At 56.0% G+C, this 17,102-nt stretch overlaps 1 protein-coding gene across 12 annotated transcripts in view; it reads left to right on the top strand.

Annotated features, from left to right (window-relative positions):
• Positions 1–17,102, top strand: part of SHANK2 (SH3 and multiple ankyrin repeat domains 2) — a 453,415-nt gene that overhangs the window by 17,559 nt on the left and 418,754 nt on the right. For 3 of the 12 annotated variants that reach the window (XM_082749139.1, XM_082749141.1, XM_082749140.1), the window contains exon 2: positions 7,935–8,035. The exons of 8 other annotated variants lie outside the window; for them this stretch is intronic. Coding sequence is in view for 1 of the 4 variants with exons in the window: in XM_082749137.1 (XP_082605263.1) it covers positions 9,984–9,991 (8 nt within the window). In the remaining 3 variants the exon portion in view is untranslated. Of the gene's footprint in view, positions 1–7,934; positions 8,036–9,882; positions 9,992–17,102 lie in introns of those variants that run through there. One more of the 12 variants, XM_082749137.1, reaches the window with a different exon arrangement.

Here is a 17,102-nt window from a genome sequence, read left to right as displayed (position 1 = left end):
CGATTTGATCGAGGGCTGTGTCGGTACCTAACCTTTGCTGTATAACCAGCCCCTGTAGGCCTTGGGGTAAAACTGTTTCAGGGCTGGATGGTAAATATTTGACACTTAGACATCGTTGAGTCTCTCTTCCACTTTGTCTTTGTAACACAAAAGTAGTCAAAGGCAGTAGGTACGTAAATGTGCATGACTGTGCTCCAATAAAACTTTATTTACAAAAACAAGCTGTGGGCCAGGCAGTCATTTGTTGGTCCCTGATTTATCTCACGAGTCTGCAAGTTGGTCATTTGAGCGGGGCTCAGCTGGACCGTTCCTGGGAGCTGCCGAGTCCACCTGTGGTCAGGCCTCCCTCCGTGGCTGTTGGTCTCTTCCAGCAGCCTAGCCCCGCTGGATCTCCCATTGGGCACCGGGAGAGGCCAGGAGCCGAGTGCTTCCGCATCACATTTCTGTGGTGCTTTGCTCTTGCTGACTTGGCCAAAGTGAGCGGAATGACCAAGCCGGGGTGCCTGGAGAAGACTTTGCCGGATGGAAGGGCCCGGGAGGAGGAGCGGGTTGGCCGGGAGGGAACCCCGGTGCGGGTCTACGAGCCTGCGCTGTCCCTCCCTGCCGCTCCTTTGTTCCTGCCCTCGGATCACAGAAGGCTCCCGTGCACCCCGCAGCGTTGCCAGGTCGGGTTTCCGGCTTTGACTGGTCACGGTGCAGGTGCGATTAATATTTCAGCGTGGCTCCTGAGTAATTTTACACGGTAACCGTGAGTAAGCTGACGTGACCGCCCTGTCATCTGGTGAGGGCTGGAGGCACGGGAGATGCTACAGCACTCTGTGAACGCGCTGGAGGCGTGTGTGGTCCCCGGCCCACGGCCATCCTCGTGCTCCGTCCTGCTCTCCCAACAAGGGATTTCGCTCAGAGGGAGACGAGAAGGCGGGGCAGGAGGAGGCAGAAGGGACATTCGGGGGCCCTCCCTCGGATCCTGGCTGCGACCCAGGCCTCGATTTGCTTATCAGAGGAGCAGGCAATCAGATAAAGTCCGGTTTCTGCCGGCTGCGCTTTCCCTACCATGTCGACCACAGGGAGATGTCCGCCCACCCTGGCCACTTCCTGCGGGTGGTGGGAAGTCTCCTTTGGGAGGCCAGTGGGGTCGGAAGTGGGAGATTTTTCTCCTCTGTCCCCACCCCCAAAAGGTTGGCTTCCTGCCCTGGTTCCAGCTGCCCCAGCCCCGGACTCCAGGAAGTGGATTCTGGACCTTTGTGAGCTGTTGGGCATCGGCGGTCGTGGAGGGAAACGTCCCGTGACCAGTTACCCATCGCACGTGCCCGTCCCCTGTCCCACGTTGTGTCCCCTCCCCCAGCCCCCGGCAGCCCCCGCTCAGCTTTCCACCCGTGTGGTTGTGCCGGTTATGAACATCCGTGTCCGTGGCGTGGGACGCGAGATCGTTTGTGCGGCTTCTCTCGTGGCAGCGGGTGGGCCAGTGTCCACCCCCCGCAGCATGGGTCCGGCCCCTTCCATTGTAGGGCCGCGTCCCGTTGCCTTGTGCCGATGGCCCACACTTTGCTTTCCATTCGTCTGCTGATGGACCTTTGGTGGCTTCGACCTCGTGGCTGCCGTGGACGCGCCGCTGTGAGCCTGCGGGCACGGGCTTCTGTTTGAACACCGGCTTCCACGGGGGGACCCGCAGACTCCCCACACCGGAAGGAGCTGCTGCCTAGGTTCTTCCAGCTGCATTTTGAGCCAACAGGAGGGCGTTGATGTTTCCCTGTTTTGTGGGGGTCCCGTGTGGGGCCCTGGGCTCACTCATGTAATCCCCCCACTCCCGGGGTGGCATTGACATTGCTGCCGTTCCAGCATTAGCAGGAGCACGGGCAGCCGGCGGGCGGTGCCGTCAGGTGGACCGACTGCAGAAACCGTGACCTTACTTACAGTGCCTTCCAGAAGAGGCCCGCAGGGCTGGGCCAGGCTGGGTCAGCCCAGGGTGCACGGGCAGTGTCGGCTTCCTGGGGCCCCCGGGCTGCGTCCCGAGCCCCCACCTCTGGCCCGGGACACAGGAGCCGCTCTCTGTCCGGGACTTTTCCTTAGGGCCGCAGAGCTCCTTCAGAACGCTGCACAATTACGATTTCAATCTCCCTGGAAATGATGAGCACTTCTAAAAATAGACGCAGACGGCACAAGGCTAACATTTTTAAATAGTTCAATAATTTACTTATTCTCTGCGGGGCACAGGGAGGATCACTCGAAAATGGATGCTTTTAAAATTTCCTAGAGCCTGGTGCATGCTTTCATATTTCCAGCGGCGTACCGGGATGCATCCCGTTAGACCGAACGGTTCCCGCTTTTAGCGTATGACACACGGTCCCTTTTCTAGTCTCAGGATGGCGCCGCTGTGACCAGGATCAATTTTGGAGCATTTCGTCCCCTCAAAACAAACCCCGTGCCCGTTAGCCACGGCTCCCCATTCGCCTCCCCATCCACAGCGCTTGCAACACATGGTCCTTTCTGACTTGCTGCTGCTTTCTCTGGGCGTCGTGTGCGTGTGAGCACTGCGGCGTGGGCCCAGGCTTCGTGCCCTCGCACGGCTGAGCGGTGTTCGCTGCGCGCTGGGACGACCCTTTATGCGTCCTCTATCAGCCGGTGCACATCTGTGCTACTCTTTGCTTATTATAAACAGCGCCGCTGTGAACGCGGGCGCGGACGTGTGGTTTTTGTCGGGCTCTGACATAGCCCGGGAGTGGGATTTCATGTCCTGGGTCACGTGGTAGCTCTCTTTGACTGCTTCCTGTTCCGTTTTCCACGTGTACTTTTAAAAATAATAAACCTTTTCCGTTTTAAAGAACCGCAGCTCTGAAAACTAACACAGAGGTTGTTAACCCCCTGCAACCCTCTGGACCTGTAGCCCCCTTTATCCCCAGCAGCCAAATCCTGCAAAACCGCACTGCCTTCCTGTGACCCGGGTGCTGGCAACCGTGTGGTGGAGACTGTGTGTTTCCATCCATACCAGAGCATCCCTTGTGTGGCGCCTTCTTAGCCACAGATCTCCCTCTGCCCCCAGCTCCCCGCCCAGGCGGCCGCTGATCTGTTCTCCATCTCTGCCATTTTGTCGTTGAGACAGTTGTGCAACGTGGAATCCCATAGCACACAACCTTTCGGGACCGGCTGTCGTCCCTGGGCGTAGCTGCAGACACTGCCGTGCATGTCCCCGTTCTCTTCTGCTGAGTGTGTGTGTTTCATGGTCCGGACGCATCAGCGCCTGTAACCGCTCAGCCCTTGCGGGAGCGTCTCAGTTGTTGCCAGTTTTTGGCTGTCGTGAATAAAGCTGCCGCAAATGTTGGTGTGTAGGTTTTTGGGTGAGCACACACCTTCATTTCTCTAGGGCGAATGCCCTGAGCGCAAACCCTGGGTGGTGTGATTGTGGCACAGTTGGATTGAAGAAGCCGCTGCATTTTTCCCTGAAAGCCCGCACCGTTCGCTATCCCCAGCAGCAGTCTGGTTTTCTGTTCTTTCACCAGCGTCTGGTGTTAGTTTAGCTGTTTGGGCAGGTGTGGGGTGATGCCGCGCTGCTCGGACGTTCCGTTACTGGTGATGGGGTTGAGCGTCTTTCCCGTGGCCCTCAGCCATCTGGCTCTGGTCCTTCGTGAAGCGTCTCTTTCCGTCGTCTGTTCATGCTTTAACCGAACTGTTAGTTTGGGGCGTTCTTTTCCCTATAGCCTCTAGTCCTTGGTCAGCTACACGGTTTACGAGTATTTTCTCTGGGTCTGCGGTTTGTGTTTTTCTCCTTGTAACCAACAAGAGCTCTGTCCAGTTTATCCAATTTTTCTGAGCATGGTTTGTGTTCCTGACATCCAGCCAGAGAACTGCTTGCCCTGTCCTACACCCTGAAGATTGTCCTCCTCTGAGAAAATGTTGTTTTCCCGAAAGCTTGATAGTTTCACATTTTACACTTACATCTCTGATCCATTTTGAGTACATTTCTGTATAACTAAGGTGATGGTCATCATTTTGCCTATTGATGTCCATTTGCTTGACCGCGCTCCGTGCAAAGGCTGTCCTTCCTCCGCTGAATTGCTGCTAGACCTTTGTCCAGAATCTGCTGGGCTGTTTGTGGGCCTGTAGCTGGGCTCTCCGTTGAGGTCCGCTGATCCGCTTGCCCGTCCCTCCACAAGAGCCACACAGTGCAGTCAGTGTCACTGCATAGTAAGTCTTGAAATTAGGACAGACGGACTCCTCTCACTTTATTCCTTTCCGAGTTTATTGTACTCATTTTTGTTCCTTTGCCATTCCGTATGTTTTAGAATAATACTGCCTATATCTGCAAAAAGCTTGCCGAGTTTTCGTGTGGAATTGCATTCTACCTGTTTGTTGATTTGGGAAGTGTGACGTCTTGACTGCGTTGAGTTGTCCGGACCATGAATGTGGGATGTCTCTTCTTCAGATCTCTCTGATGTCTTTCCCCGGTGTTGTGTAGATTTCAGCAGACAAGGATTGTACAGGTTTGCTTAGATTTACACCTCAGGGTTTCATTAGTTTTGAGCAATTATAGGTGGTGTTGTATTTTAAATTTTGGTGTCCATGACTGGCATATGGGAATACAGTTGACATTTATATTTGACCTTGTATCTTGGGACTTCATTCAACTCCCTTATTCTTCTAAGAGGTTTTTCTTCATAGGTTTCCGGGGATTTTCTACAATCGTGTCATCTGAAAATACGGACAGTTTTGTTTCTTTCTTCCCACTCTGTTTGCTTTTTATTTCTTTTCCTTGTATTATTGCATTTGATAGAACATCTACCACTAAGTTTAATGAGTGATGAGCACAGACTTCTTTGCTTTTGTAGATAGCACTTTATCAAATTAAGAAGGTTCTCCTCCTCCTGTTTTGGGGAGAGTCTTTGTCATAGATGGTTGTTGGATTTTGCATATGCTTATTCTATGTTGATTGATATGATTGTGTGGTTTTCTTTAGCCTATTGAAATAGTGTATTATATAGATTTTTTTTTAAGGAGGTATTTATTTATTTTGGAATGAGTGAGCAAGAGAAAGAGAGAGTGTGTGTGTTTGTGTGTGTATGAGTTGGGGGAGGGATGAAAAGAGAGAATATTCAAGCAGATTCCCTGCTGAGCAGGGAGCCCAATGCAGGGTTGTTCTCAGGACCCTGAGATCATGACCTGAGCCAAAATCAAGAGTTGGATGTTCAACCGACAGCCATCCAGGCATCCCATAGAGTGATTCTTCAAAAAAAAAAAATATTGAACTGCCTTTGCATTGATCCAACCTTGCATTCCTGGAATAAACCCCAAGTGGTCATGGTATATAATTCTCTTCCTATTTTGCTAAATTCTATTTGATAAAATTTTAATATTTTTATACCTATTTCTGCATTTTTTGTGGGTCATTTGTGTATTTTAAGAATTCCACTGGGATTTCCCTGTAATTGTTTTTGACCTTTCCATGGCTTTCTAAGTGATTGCTCTAAGCATTATATTCAGTATATAGAATTTTACCACCATCGACTGGGATACCAGTTGAGTGAAATATACAAACCTTACTTCCTTTTATGTCTTTTTACCTTCCCCCACTTATGACATAATTGTCTTAAATATTTCCTCTACATGCATTTAGAACCAAATCTGAGTGCCCTGTAATTTTTGCTTCAACTGTTAACCATAATTTACAAAATTTGAGAGAAGGAGAGCCTGTTGTATTTATTCATATTCTTGCTTCCCATGTTCTTTTTTTCTTCCCAGTGTTCTAAGATTTCTTCTTTTATTGTTTCCTTTCTGTTTAAAGAGCTTTCTTTAGCCTTTTTTTCAGGGGGCGGGGTAGATCTACTAATGGCAAATTCTCTTGGTTTCCTTTCGTCCAAGAATATCTTGATTTTTTTTTTTTTGTTTATTCTTACAAGATATTTTTGCTGGATATAGAATTCTAGACTAACAGTTCTTTTTTTTCATTACTCCAAATACATTACATGTGGTCTCCATAGTTTCCGATGAGAAATAACACGATTACTCCAGTTAATTCCCCACTGTTCAAAAGGTATTATTTTTTTCTGCCTACTTTCAAGAGTTTTCTTTGTTATTAGTTTTCAGGAGTTTAATTATCTTGGTGCCTCTTGGTGTGACTTTCCTTGGACTTACTCTGTTTGGGACTTGTTAAACTTTCTTGAATCTGTAGGCTTATGTCTTTTGCCAAATTTGGGATGTTTTCAAATATTACGTTTTGGAGTACTTTTTCAGACATTCCCCCACCCTTCTCTTTTTCTGGGACTCTGATGAGGTTATAGGTGTGCTGGTCCCTGAGGCTCTGTTTGTTTTTATTTCTTAGTCTGTTTTCTCCCTTGTGCAATTCAGGTAACATCTGTTGGTCTGTCTTCCAGTTCCTGGGTTATTTCTGTCCCCTCCCTGCTGTTGAGTCATTCCACTGAGGTGCTTTTTGAGTTACCACATTTTTCATGCCTAACATTTCTACTTGGTTCTTACTTATCTCCACTTTTTGCTGAGACTTGATGTTGTTTTGTTTTTTTTTTTTTAATGAAACTTTGTTTTTCATATGTTTCCAGCATGTCCATAATTGGCTTTTCATTAAAAAGAGATTTTACTTATTTTTTTGAGAGAGAGAGAGAGAGAGAGGGAGAGAGTGAGCATGTGCCAGCAGGAGCGGAGGGGGAGAGGCAAAAGGAGAAGCAGACTCCCTGCTGAGCAGGGAGCCCAATGCAGGACTCTCTCCCAGGACCCCGGGATCATGACCCGAGCCGAAGGCAGACGTTATCTGACTGAGCCGCTCAGATGTCTCCATGATTGCTTATTGAAGCTTTCTTATTGTGACTGCTTCAAACTCTTCATTGGGTAATTGTAACATCTCTGTCACCTCAGTGTCAGCAGCCATTGGATGTCCTTGTCCCGTTTGAGATCTTCCTGGTTCTTGGGGTGATGAATGATTTTCAGTGGAAGTGTGCACGTTTCCTTTGATGACGTGCGACTGTGAGTCTTCGTAAGCCTCCACTTCAGCTGGCATTCTCTGCCACGGCTCTCCTGGGGAAGGAGGGGTGCTCCCCTGCCACTGCCAGGTGGACACAGGTCTGGTTCCCCAGGGAGCCTCTGTAGTTACTTCAGTGGGAAGGCTCCTTGTTGCCAGTGGGGTTGGGGGCTCCTCGTCTCTATGCAGTCCCCACCAGTACCATGGTGGGGTGGCCTCATTTCTGTTGGTGATGAAGAAAGTCCTGACGTTCTGTGAGCTCTTTCCTGACACCAGTGCAATGGGCTGGGGGAGGGGTGCCTTGTTCCTGCCCCGTGAGTGTGGAAACCCAGGCTCCCTGCACTGTCTGCACCCTACAGTCAAATGTGAGGAGGGTTTGTTACCATGTGGTGGGGAAGAAAGTCCCAGCTCCTTTTTTTGGCTTCTTGGACACCACCTCAGTGGGGGCTTGGGGGTGCCTGTTACAGCCACACAAGTTGCAAGTCTGGGCTCCCCCCAGCCTTTACTGCTGTGGGTCCAGGTGGGCACCAGTTTTCCTGGGGTGCCTGTTGAGTGGTCATCGTCTAAACCCATTGTCTCATTACGTTGCCACTCTCCTGGTCCCTTTGCTAGAAGAGTCACTTGTGGTGGCGTTCCGTCCACTTCTCCTGGCGTGTGTGGGTTTGCAGCTCTCCAGCTCCACGTCTGGCATGGATGAGGCAAAACCCCACCCCAGAGACCAATACCTTGCCAGGCTTCCTCCTTCTCTTACCCTTTCAGAGTCTCATGTTTGTTTTCTCTACAATATCCCGGTGTTTTAATTGCACTTTGTGAGAGGAATTGGGAGAAGCACGTCCACACTACCTTTCTGGAAGCAGAAGTACAGCCCTTGGTTTTTGGCTCAGAGATATCAGGATGCACTTGGCATTTTAACATTCTGCCTCTTGATGGCTTCTGTCTGACTGCCTCCTGGTCTTCCTGTCTCACCCAGCTCTGGAAGCCCCTCCAGTCTCTGCACCTCAGCCTGCTGGAGCACACACGGCTCCTGGTCTAAGAAGGTTTTCTGCAAGGTCCGGTCTGCCGACACCTCTGGTGAGTTCGAGCATTTCCTCCTTGTCCTTTTCTCCTGCTAGCCAGTCACCCCTTCATGGTGTGGTCCGCCTCTCACCCCTCTGCACAAGGGCTGGAGGATGGTCAGTTCTCTGTGGTCGGGCCCCGGGTTTTTTGTTAGGATGGGGAGAGGGTGGATGGGATTGCCCTCAAGGCGGGGGAAACAAAGCTGTCCCTGATCACCAGCTGATGTGACCTCAAGGGGACTTAACAGGACCGTAGCTCGAGGCCCCAGCCCTGCCTTTTCCTGTTGCCATGCTCGTGCTAGAGCCAGCCAGTGTGGCTAAGGGTCGATGGTGGGTCAGGGGCTGCTCTGAATGTCCCTACCCCATTTTTGCATGGACCGGGGGGACACCTTTTTGTGCCTGGGGGCAGGGAACGATGGAATTTCTGCAGTTGAGGCATGCCATTAGCTCACTGTCTAGTGCCCAGCGCCTTGACTGAGCAGCTACTGTACGCTCTGCCACATTGTCTCATGTGCACCCTGTGGTTAAAGACAGGCATTTGCTGAGTGCTGCCTGCTTGCAGATCTTACTTTGATCCACTGCACAAAGATAGCGAGTTCATCGCCGCTCTTGGGAGGAGGTGGGTACTTGGCAGGTACACACCTTGCTCACAGGTGTGTGGGCACAGAGTGGCTGAAGCTAGCCCATGCTAAGCACACACGGGGTCCTCTGCCTGACCCCGCAGCTGGGGCCCATCAGGGAAGGTGTGCGAGGTCCAAAGCCTTCTGGGCAGCATTTCTCCAGCCTGGATTTTAGAGTCCCCACCCCTGTGATGGTGGTCACTGCCACACAAGGGGAAGGAAGGAGGAAAAAGCTGGTCTGGGTCTCTCATGAAGGCTAGAGGTGAATCCCCAGAGGTAGTTGGCCACGTCCAGGATACAGGGCAACTGGTCACAGAGAGACTGGCCCAAAAAGAGCATCCCAGGGCCTCTTGGCCGGGGGCAGGGTGGATGGAGGCCCTGGTGGATGTGGATGGAGGGGGCTTTCCCTCCCTGGGATGCTGTGGGCCAGGCAGTACTGTGCCCCAGGCTGGTGCCTGAGTGGGGACAGAGTCATCAGTCAGGCCAAGGTTCCTCGGGTCAACTTTTCTTCCCTTTCAGCTGCCTGTCCCGCGTCCCTGCGTGCCCCGGTTCTGCCTTACCGGGAAGCCACAGAGGGATCCCTGCTCCTCCGTGTCCTCCCGATGTCATATGGGGTAGAGGGGGTCTCTGGCGCTTCTGGTGGTCGTCGTGGGTGATGATGCGGGACGGTGGACGGGCCTTGCTAGTGATGCTCGGTGCTCCAGAGTTCACTCCAGGATCAGGGGCCTGGGCTTGGGGTCTGAGTCGGGGCTCAGCAAACCCTGGTTCCCACACCCAATCCTGCCCACTGTCTGCTTTTGTCCATGTGGTTTTTTTTATGGTGTTAAATTACCCACGACGTAAGCTGGACCACTTAGCGGTGTTTAAATGCACCGCTCAGGGGCATTAAGTGGATTCAGACTTGGTGCAGTCGTCCTCACTGTGAGTCTCCAGAACTTTCCATCTTCCCAAACAGAAATTCTGTCCCCATGAGACACTAGGCGGCCCCCCCCACCGCTGGCCCCAGGACCCCTCATCCACTCTTTGTCCCTGTGGATCTGGAGATTCTAGGGAGCTCGTGTGAGTGTGGAACCCTGCAGTATTTGTGCCTTTGTTCTGCCTTATTTCACTCAGCATCACTTCCCCCAAATCTGTCCACGCTGGGGCAGGTGTCAGCGTGTCCCTCCATGTTTGGGACAAGGGATAGTCCGGTGTGTGGATGGACCATGTCTTGCCTGTCTGCTCATCTGTCTGTCTGTGGATGGTCGGGTCGCTTTCTCCCACCTTTGTGCTGTTGTGAAGAATGCTGCTAGTGGAGCGGATGTCCAGATACCTGCCCAGGTCCCTGCTTTCCGTTCTTCGGAGATGTGCCGGTAAGTGGGCCTGAGGGTCACGTGTGTACTCAGCCTCGCTTTAGAGGCTCGCCGACTGCTGTCCAGGGCAGCCGCCCCATTTTACCTTCCCAGGAGCCATGCACGAGGGTCCTGATTTCTCCACATCCTCTCCACTGTGGTTTATTTGTTTGTTTGTCATTTTGCTCCTAGCGGTCCTCATGGGTGCAAAGTGGTATCTCACGTGGTTTAGATTTGCGTTTCCCTGATGACCAGGGATGCTGGCGTCCCTTCATGGGCATCGTCTCCATCCCTGTATTTTCTTCAGAGAAATACTCATTCCAGTCCTTTGTCCATTTTGCAGGGGGTTTGTTTGATTTCTGTTATTACGTTACAGGAGGTCTTTATGTACTAGGCGTACTAATCCCTTACAGGAGGTCTTTATGTACTAGGCGTACTAATCCCTTGCCAGACATGATTTACACATCATTTCCCCCAGTCATCAGGTTGCCTTTTGTAAATAAAGTTTATTGTCACACAGCCACATCTGGTCCTTTACAAGTCATCCTGGGCTGTTCCTACGCCCCAGCAGCATCCTGGGTGTGACAGACCGTGTAGTTTGCAGAGCTGAAAATATATCCTAGCTGGGTCTTTACAGAAACCCTTGCCAGCCCCACTCTACGTGATCTGGGCTTTGCGATGCTGATGGGAGGCTGTGACCACCTCATTCTCCACAGATCCCAGGAACATGCCCAGCGTGGTGATGTCCGGTGGCCTCCTGGTCTGAAGCCCACAGATTCGTGGTTAAGTGATGTTGGCTTGCTTTCATCAGTGTCGGGCACTGATCCTGGATGGGGGCCTCCTTCCTCCTGGGGTGCCGGGTAGGGGGGCATTTAGGCTCAGTGTCCACTGACATGGGAAGAGCCAGGCTCGTGATGTGCAGCTGGGTTGGCAGTAAAGCAGTGCTGGTTCCAGGCTGGTCCGCAGGGTCACTGGCTTTTCACGAGACTCTTGGTCCCCAAAGGGTCAGGGAGTGCAGGGGCCATGGTGCCCTGTGCCGAGTAGAGCAGTGCTTCCTGACGGGGGAAGGACAGGCAAATGTGCTGGACCCTGCGGCCCCCTACCCATCTCTGGGCACCATGGATTCAGTCTAAGAAATTTCAGGAATAGCTTTATTGAGATGTCATTCACACCACCCTATGGTTCCCCTGTGCACGGAGGGTTCCCTTCAGTTCTTTTGGAACTCATCCCATGAGTCCTCCTGCATATTCCAGCCAAGAACTGGCGGCTCCAGCATATCTCAGCAGTGCCGGCCCCTCGTGCCCAGTCTGCAAGTCTGCTGCATTCACTGCAACCCCTGCCGAGAGCACCTGGGCTGCACGCGTGCCCCTCCCCAGGGATGGAGATGACAGGCAGATCAGTGTCTCCAGAAAGGCCCACGTCATCCTGGGAAATGGGTTGCGTCACTTCACTCTGACTGCAGAGCCTGACCTGATGACCAAGAAATCTTGGGCATCTTGCAGATTCTAAAACTGCGTCCATAAGATGCCAGTCCATTAGGCGTCTGTCTTCTTAGCTGGCCTCCCAGATGATTCTGCGGCAGGCCTTACTGGCAGAACTCTGCCCTAACCCTTAGGCTTTCTCTAAGACTGAAGGGGCAACAGAACATCTTTACAGTTACATGTGGGCCTTACCCCTGAGCTTCCTGGTAGCCAGGGTGAAAAGGGAAAGGTGGGATAAAGGTCAGTTGTCTGATAGTATTTCGTCTGGAGAGCAGACTTTTCTTGGCACTGTAAGGGATGTTTTTCAACATGAAGTGGAGTTTTCAGTTAACGGGTTTTGCAAAACAAAAACAAAAACCATGTGGTTTTCAGATACCGTCTGACCTTAGCGCAAGCTGAGGACCAACAGAAGTGGCTTTGGGTGATCACCGAGCTGGAGTGGCTCAGGTGTGTTGCCTTCTTGTATTTTGAAGTGATTCAGAATCGTCGGCATGGGTTACTTTGGGCAGGCATGGAGCTTTCCCCAGAAGAAGACTGCAGAGGAAGAAGAGGGAGAGTCAGCTGAGCACATCTGGTGGGACTCCATTTCCATGAAACACCCTGGCAGACAGGTCCCTGGAGGGGAAAGCCAGGGAGTCCCGGCGAGGCCACCTGGCCTTTGAAGTCTTGAACTGTTACTATGAGCAGGGTCGGGAAGCTTCTAGGGCTTTGGTGACCCCGAGGATTGAGGGGCAGCCTGCCAGCCGGCTCCCAGGGTCAGAGGTCGCAGGATCCCGGGGCAGGGAAGGACAGGGCACCAGCCCTGTCTCTATTCGCTGAGATCTTTGACCTGCAACCCTGGGGCTGCAGAGCGAGTTCTCTGGAGCCTGGAGGGCCTGGGTGTGGGGGTGGAATGTGGTTTCTCTGGAAGCCACGCCCAGTGGGCTGCGGTAACTGGGTGGACTGAGCTCGGAGCCGGTCCCCTCGGTGCGGGGCTGGACTCACGGAGCGCAGGGACACAGCCCGCCGGTGGGAAATACGTCAGGTGAGGCCGGATGCAAATGAAGTTCCCTTCGCACGACCACTCACGCCTACACATCTCTTTGGAACAAGAAGAACCAGGCGGCCAAACCAGGGATTGTCTCACGGGGGTGACCCTGGGCCTTAAGCACAGATGACCCAGGCACATTGCCAGAACAGCCCCGGGGTCCCCCTCAGACAGCAGAGGCTTGCCGTCGGAAGGGCCCATGGACGTTACCGAAGCGGGCCGTTTTCACACGTGGGGGTCACAGACTTCTTTGAGAATCCGCTGAGTCTTGGTGTGGGTGCGGGTCTCCACAGCGGGCAATCTCTGGCTGGTTCCTGCCCCTCCGTGGTTCCCCCCTGGAGCCCACACACGGGATCTGATGCTGGGCGGGGTGCCCCCCAGGCTGTGTCCCCGAGCAGCTGCAGGCAGGGGTCGTGTTGGGGGCCCCACGTGAGAGCCTCGCGTCCAGGGCACTTGCTGTCTGGGGTCTCGGGGACACACCCAGCGGAGAGGGTGTCGGGTGAGCTGCTGCGGGGCTTCGTAGCCCTGCGAGGAGGTCGGGGATTGCAGGGATCCGTGTCCAGGGCTTAGAGACCGCATCTGTGTGTGTGCACGTGTGTGCACGTGTGTGCGCGGCGCCACATCCTGTGGTCCTGTGAACACGCTCTCCATGACGGGGGCTCCGTGACCCAGGAAAGGCCGGGCATGCTGGAGGGCCACGCGACACATGAGGCCTGACCCGCGCGACGTCTGGCTGGGGCCCCGAGCCACGGCACCCCCCACCCCCAGGGTCATTCCAGCGTCTGAGTCAGCGTGGATGGCTGTGCTGTTCTGGGGGCTGAAGGGAGGCGTGGTCCTGATTGGGCAGGCTGGGGGCGCCCCCTCCCTGCACCGCCGTGTGGCTTCTGGATTAGGACAGTCCCTTGGCGGCCCCCCAGCCCCGTGCTCCATGCACTTTACCCACGCCCTGCGGAGTGCGCCCTCGTGCCCCGGGGATGGGCGGGGCCTCCAGTGTCCAGGCTCCCCCTGGGGCCTCCGGTTCCTGACAGGCTTCCCCCGGGTCCCGGGTGAGGGGCCGACACTTGGCCCCTGCCGCCGAGCTCTCCGTGAAGCTCCGTGCATTTCATTTGCAGGACAGGCCGTGACCCGTGTTGACTTCCTCCTGGATGCGGGGATGCGCGTCCTTCCTGTGGGGCCGTTGCTGACCGTCCCTCTCGCTTCCTAAAATGTCTTGTCCTGGGGAGATAACACATTCGGCCTCCCGACTGCGTTACGAGATTTCTTTTCCTTAATCCCCCTGGCCCGTGATGCGCCTAAATGTGGTAGAGTCTTGTCTGAGCCCTAAGGGTGTGCGTGTGCATGCATGCGTGTGCACGCTGGGGGTCTGGCTGTTGCGCGACTGTGTCTGGACTCGCGTCTGGGGTTCCTGCCGGCGTCTCACTGGCCGTCCACCAGATGCCGTTTGGCCCCTCGGCTTCGCCACTCACTGTCCCGAGAGCTCCTTCACGGGGGGCGGTGGTGTCTGGAGCTCAGGCCGGGCTCCGGCGCCTGCTCCACGGGGTGGGGGAGGGGTGCTTGTGTGCAGACCCTGCTCAGACAGCTGGCCGCACCCTGGAATTCCAAACGCGGCCCCAGAGGCATAGGTTTATGGGGCGGGGGTCCCACTCCCGTCCGTGGGCTTGACCTCGTCCCGGGCCAGCTCCGTGTCCTCCCTGCTCTCACCTCTGCTGGGGCTCCCGCCTTCCCCGACCGCCGCCCCTGCCCTGGCACGTCCCTCCGCCCGGCCGCGCCCGCCTGGAGTCCTGACCCCTCCAGGGGCCTTCCCGGCTGTATTTGCTTTCAGTGCTCGTCTTGGGGTAAAACACGGCGCTATTGGGACAGTGGGATCTGCACGACAGCTTTCTTTAGTTGGATTTCAGACTTCTTACGGCCTTCAGAAGTTTTTCCGGGGAGCCTGCGGACCGCCAAAGCCAGCCTTCCCCGGGCTCCAAGTTCGTCCGTCTCTGGTTTGTTCATGGAATTAACTGAAATTCAGGGAAGGGAAACTCAGAGCCTACAGGAGGGGGTAGAGAATTCCTGACTCCTTGTCGAGATGAGCAGTGCCCACCCTGTACGCCCTCTCAGGGCCGGCCTCCCGGAAAGGCCAGCTTAGGGCTGACTTCTGGGGAAACGCCACCTTGAGGTCACAGCGGTCAGATTTGCTGTCGGACTTGCAGGCCGAGGACGAGCAGACCTGGCTGGGGACGAATCAGGCTCACAGGGCCCAGCGCAGTGGGGTCCGGGCCCCTGGGACGGTCCTTTTCTGCAGTGTTGGGTTTGGTGGAATCCACACTAGCTTCCCTCCCTCCCTCCTCCCACTTGTCCCAGCGAGGTCTCTGTCCTATTACGAACGTACCACCTGTCCCGCTCGCGGCCTCGTCTTCGGGAAGCAGGGGCAGGGGAGCCGTGAGATGCCGCCGGGTCCCCACAGCGGTGCACCTGCCAGGACGGCGGTTGGCCTGCGGGTCGGAGGCGTGGGCCGGGCTAGGAGGCCCGGCTGTGGCCCCACTTTCTCTGCATGTCTGTGCGCCCGTCCTCTCCCGTGTCTTCGGCTCCCGCCCGTGTGGCCCCTCCACCGGCGCGCGTCCGTTCGCCTTCCGTGCGAATCCTCCCTGGGAGGAGGGGGCGGGTCAGCTCACGGAATGGATTCAGGGTCCCGTGGAACGGGAGGCGGGAGAATCCGGCCGGCGCCCCGCGGCGATGTCGCTCAGGCCCCCCGGTGTTTCCCGGGAGCGCACCTGTCTGTCGCTCAGATGGGCTCGGAGACGGGGAGCCGCGTCTAAACGCACCCGCGGGGAGTTCAGGAAAGCACGGAAGCCTTGGCGTGGACGGTCCCTCCGCACCTCCCCCCTATGCAGGAGCAAACATGGGCCACACGGGGCCTGTGCTGATTTGGGGAGCCCCCAGGTCGTCGTCCCTCTTCTGTTCATGAAGCCATCACATGAGGGGACAGGGAGAGCCCAGCACAGGCCAGGTCGGGTCACAGGGACAGAAGTCAGATGTGGGTCCCCCAGGATGGGGCCCCGGGGCTGGTGAGACCCTCATGCTGACCGGAGTCCCTCTCCCTGCCACAGTCCAAGGGCAGCCCTGCTGGGCCTCTCGTCTCCCGCTCTGGACGCCCCTGCAGACACTGCCGCTCCCCAGTCCCCGCCCAGCTAACAGATGGCTGTTCCCCGTCCAGAATTCCAGACGCATGCAAGGGTGACCCAGCAGGTCGGGGGAGCCAGCGCCGGCAGACCTGCCCCTCCAGAACGTTCCTCCTGCTGGGATGTAGAGATAATCCTGGGGTTCCCCACCCCGATTTCAGAACCTTGGACATCGGATGTGGGCCTCCGGACGTGTATTCCAGCGAGCAGTTGTGAGAGGAGCTGGCGGGAGACTTCTGTTCGAGGGGTGCAGGCCAGGCTCTCACCAGTGGGATGGTCGCCCGGGGGGGCCGGTGGTGCTCTAGGGACGCTGTGGCTGAGCTCTCCCGCCTGCCTCTCGCAGGACTGTGCAGCCTTTGCTGTGTCCCGGGGGCAGCAGAGGCTGGAAGCTGGCGGCCCCGGCAGGAGCACAGGCTGTGGCCGGCATGTCCCCTGTTGGGGCCAGGGAGGCTGGCCTGGAGCTGCCTGGGTCAGCATCCTCTGACCGAGGGGCCGTGACTGCAGATTCCAGACGGCCCCGAGCTGGCGAGCAGGACGGCTGTGGTCCAGGCTGGCGTGGGGGAGAGAAGGCGGGGGCCCGGCAGGCTGGGCAGCATCTGCGAGAAGCAGGATGCTTCTGGCCACACTCGGCACAGACTCCGGGTTCCCAGTGGGCCGGTGGCCTCTGGAGCGGGATCACGAGAGCCCTGGGACCCAGGGTCTTCCCTCCTCTGGCTTCTTCCTTCTGCACCTCCCCGGGGCTCCCTTCTTGGGAAAGGGGAGCAGAGTGGGGTGCAGACGTCAGGCTGACTTCACTAAGGCTGGTGGTCTCCTACCTGCCCTCAGCTCTGTGCTCAGAGGGACAGGGTCCCACACCCCCAGCCCGGGGTCCAGACGCTCCTTCCTCTGCCCGGCAGCTTCCCGCAGACGGGCCAGTGCGGCGGGGGTGGCTCTGGGGCGTGTGCCTCCGGCCCCCTCCTCAGGACCCTGGGTTGCGTGACTCTGCAGGCCGTGTGGACGGACAAAGAGCTATTTGTGGGGCATGAGGCTTGTCCCCGGCCTCTCCTCTGTGAGTCTGAGCTGGCTCACAGGGGAGCCGTCTTGAAAGGAGACAGAGGCTCAGGTGAGCCCGAGTCCTGCTGTCCCCCAGCGGCGCAGGGCTGGCCGGCCCGGGACAGATGCCCTGGGGGATCGTGCGAAGAGCCCCTGCCCGAGCCGTCCCGCTGCACCTACTTCGGCCATGGGGTGGGCGTGTTGGGAGACCTCTGTGCCTCGTCACCCGGCGTTTGTCTGTGGGGACTCGGTCCCTCGCCGCACAGCCTCGCCTCACAGATGTCGGGACACCCAGGCGGGATACGTGCCGGGTTCGGTTACCTGCCGCGGGTCTTCCTCCTGCAGGAGCCGCCCCGTCCAGGAGAAGCCTCCTGCGCTTGGCCCTGGTCCTGCGGTCCCCATGGCAGCGGCCGTTCCTGGGATGGTCT

Source organism: Mustela nivalis (genome assembly GCF_964662115.1).
Source record: "Mustela nivalis genome assembly, chromosome: 9".
NCBI lineage: Eukaryota > Metazoa > Chordata > Mammalia > Carnivora > Mustelidae > Mustela > Mustela nivalis.
The sequence above is the reverse complement of the archived record's forward strand: the minus strand, read 5'-3'. Positions and strand labels throughout refer to the sequence as shown.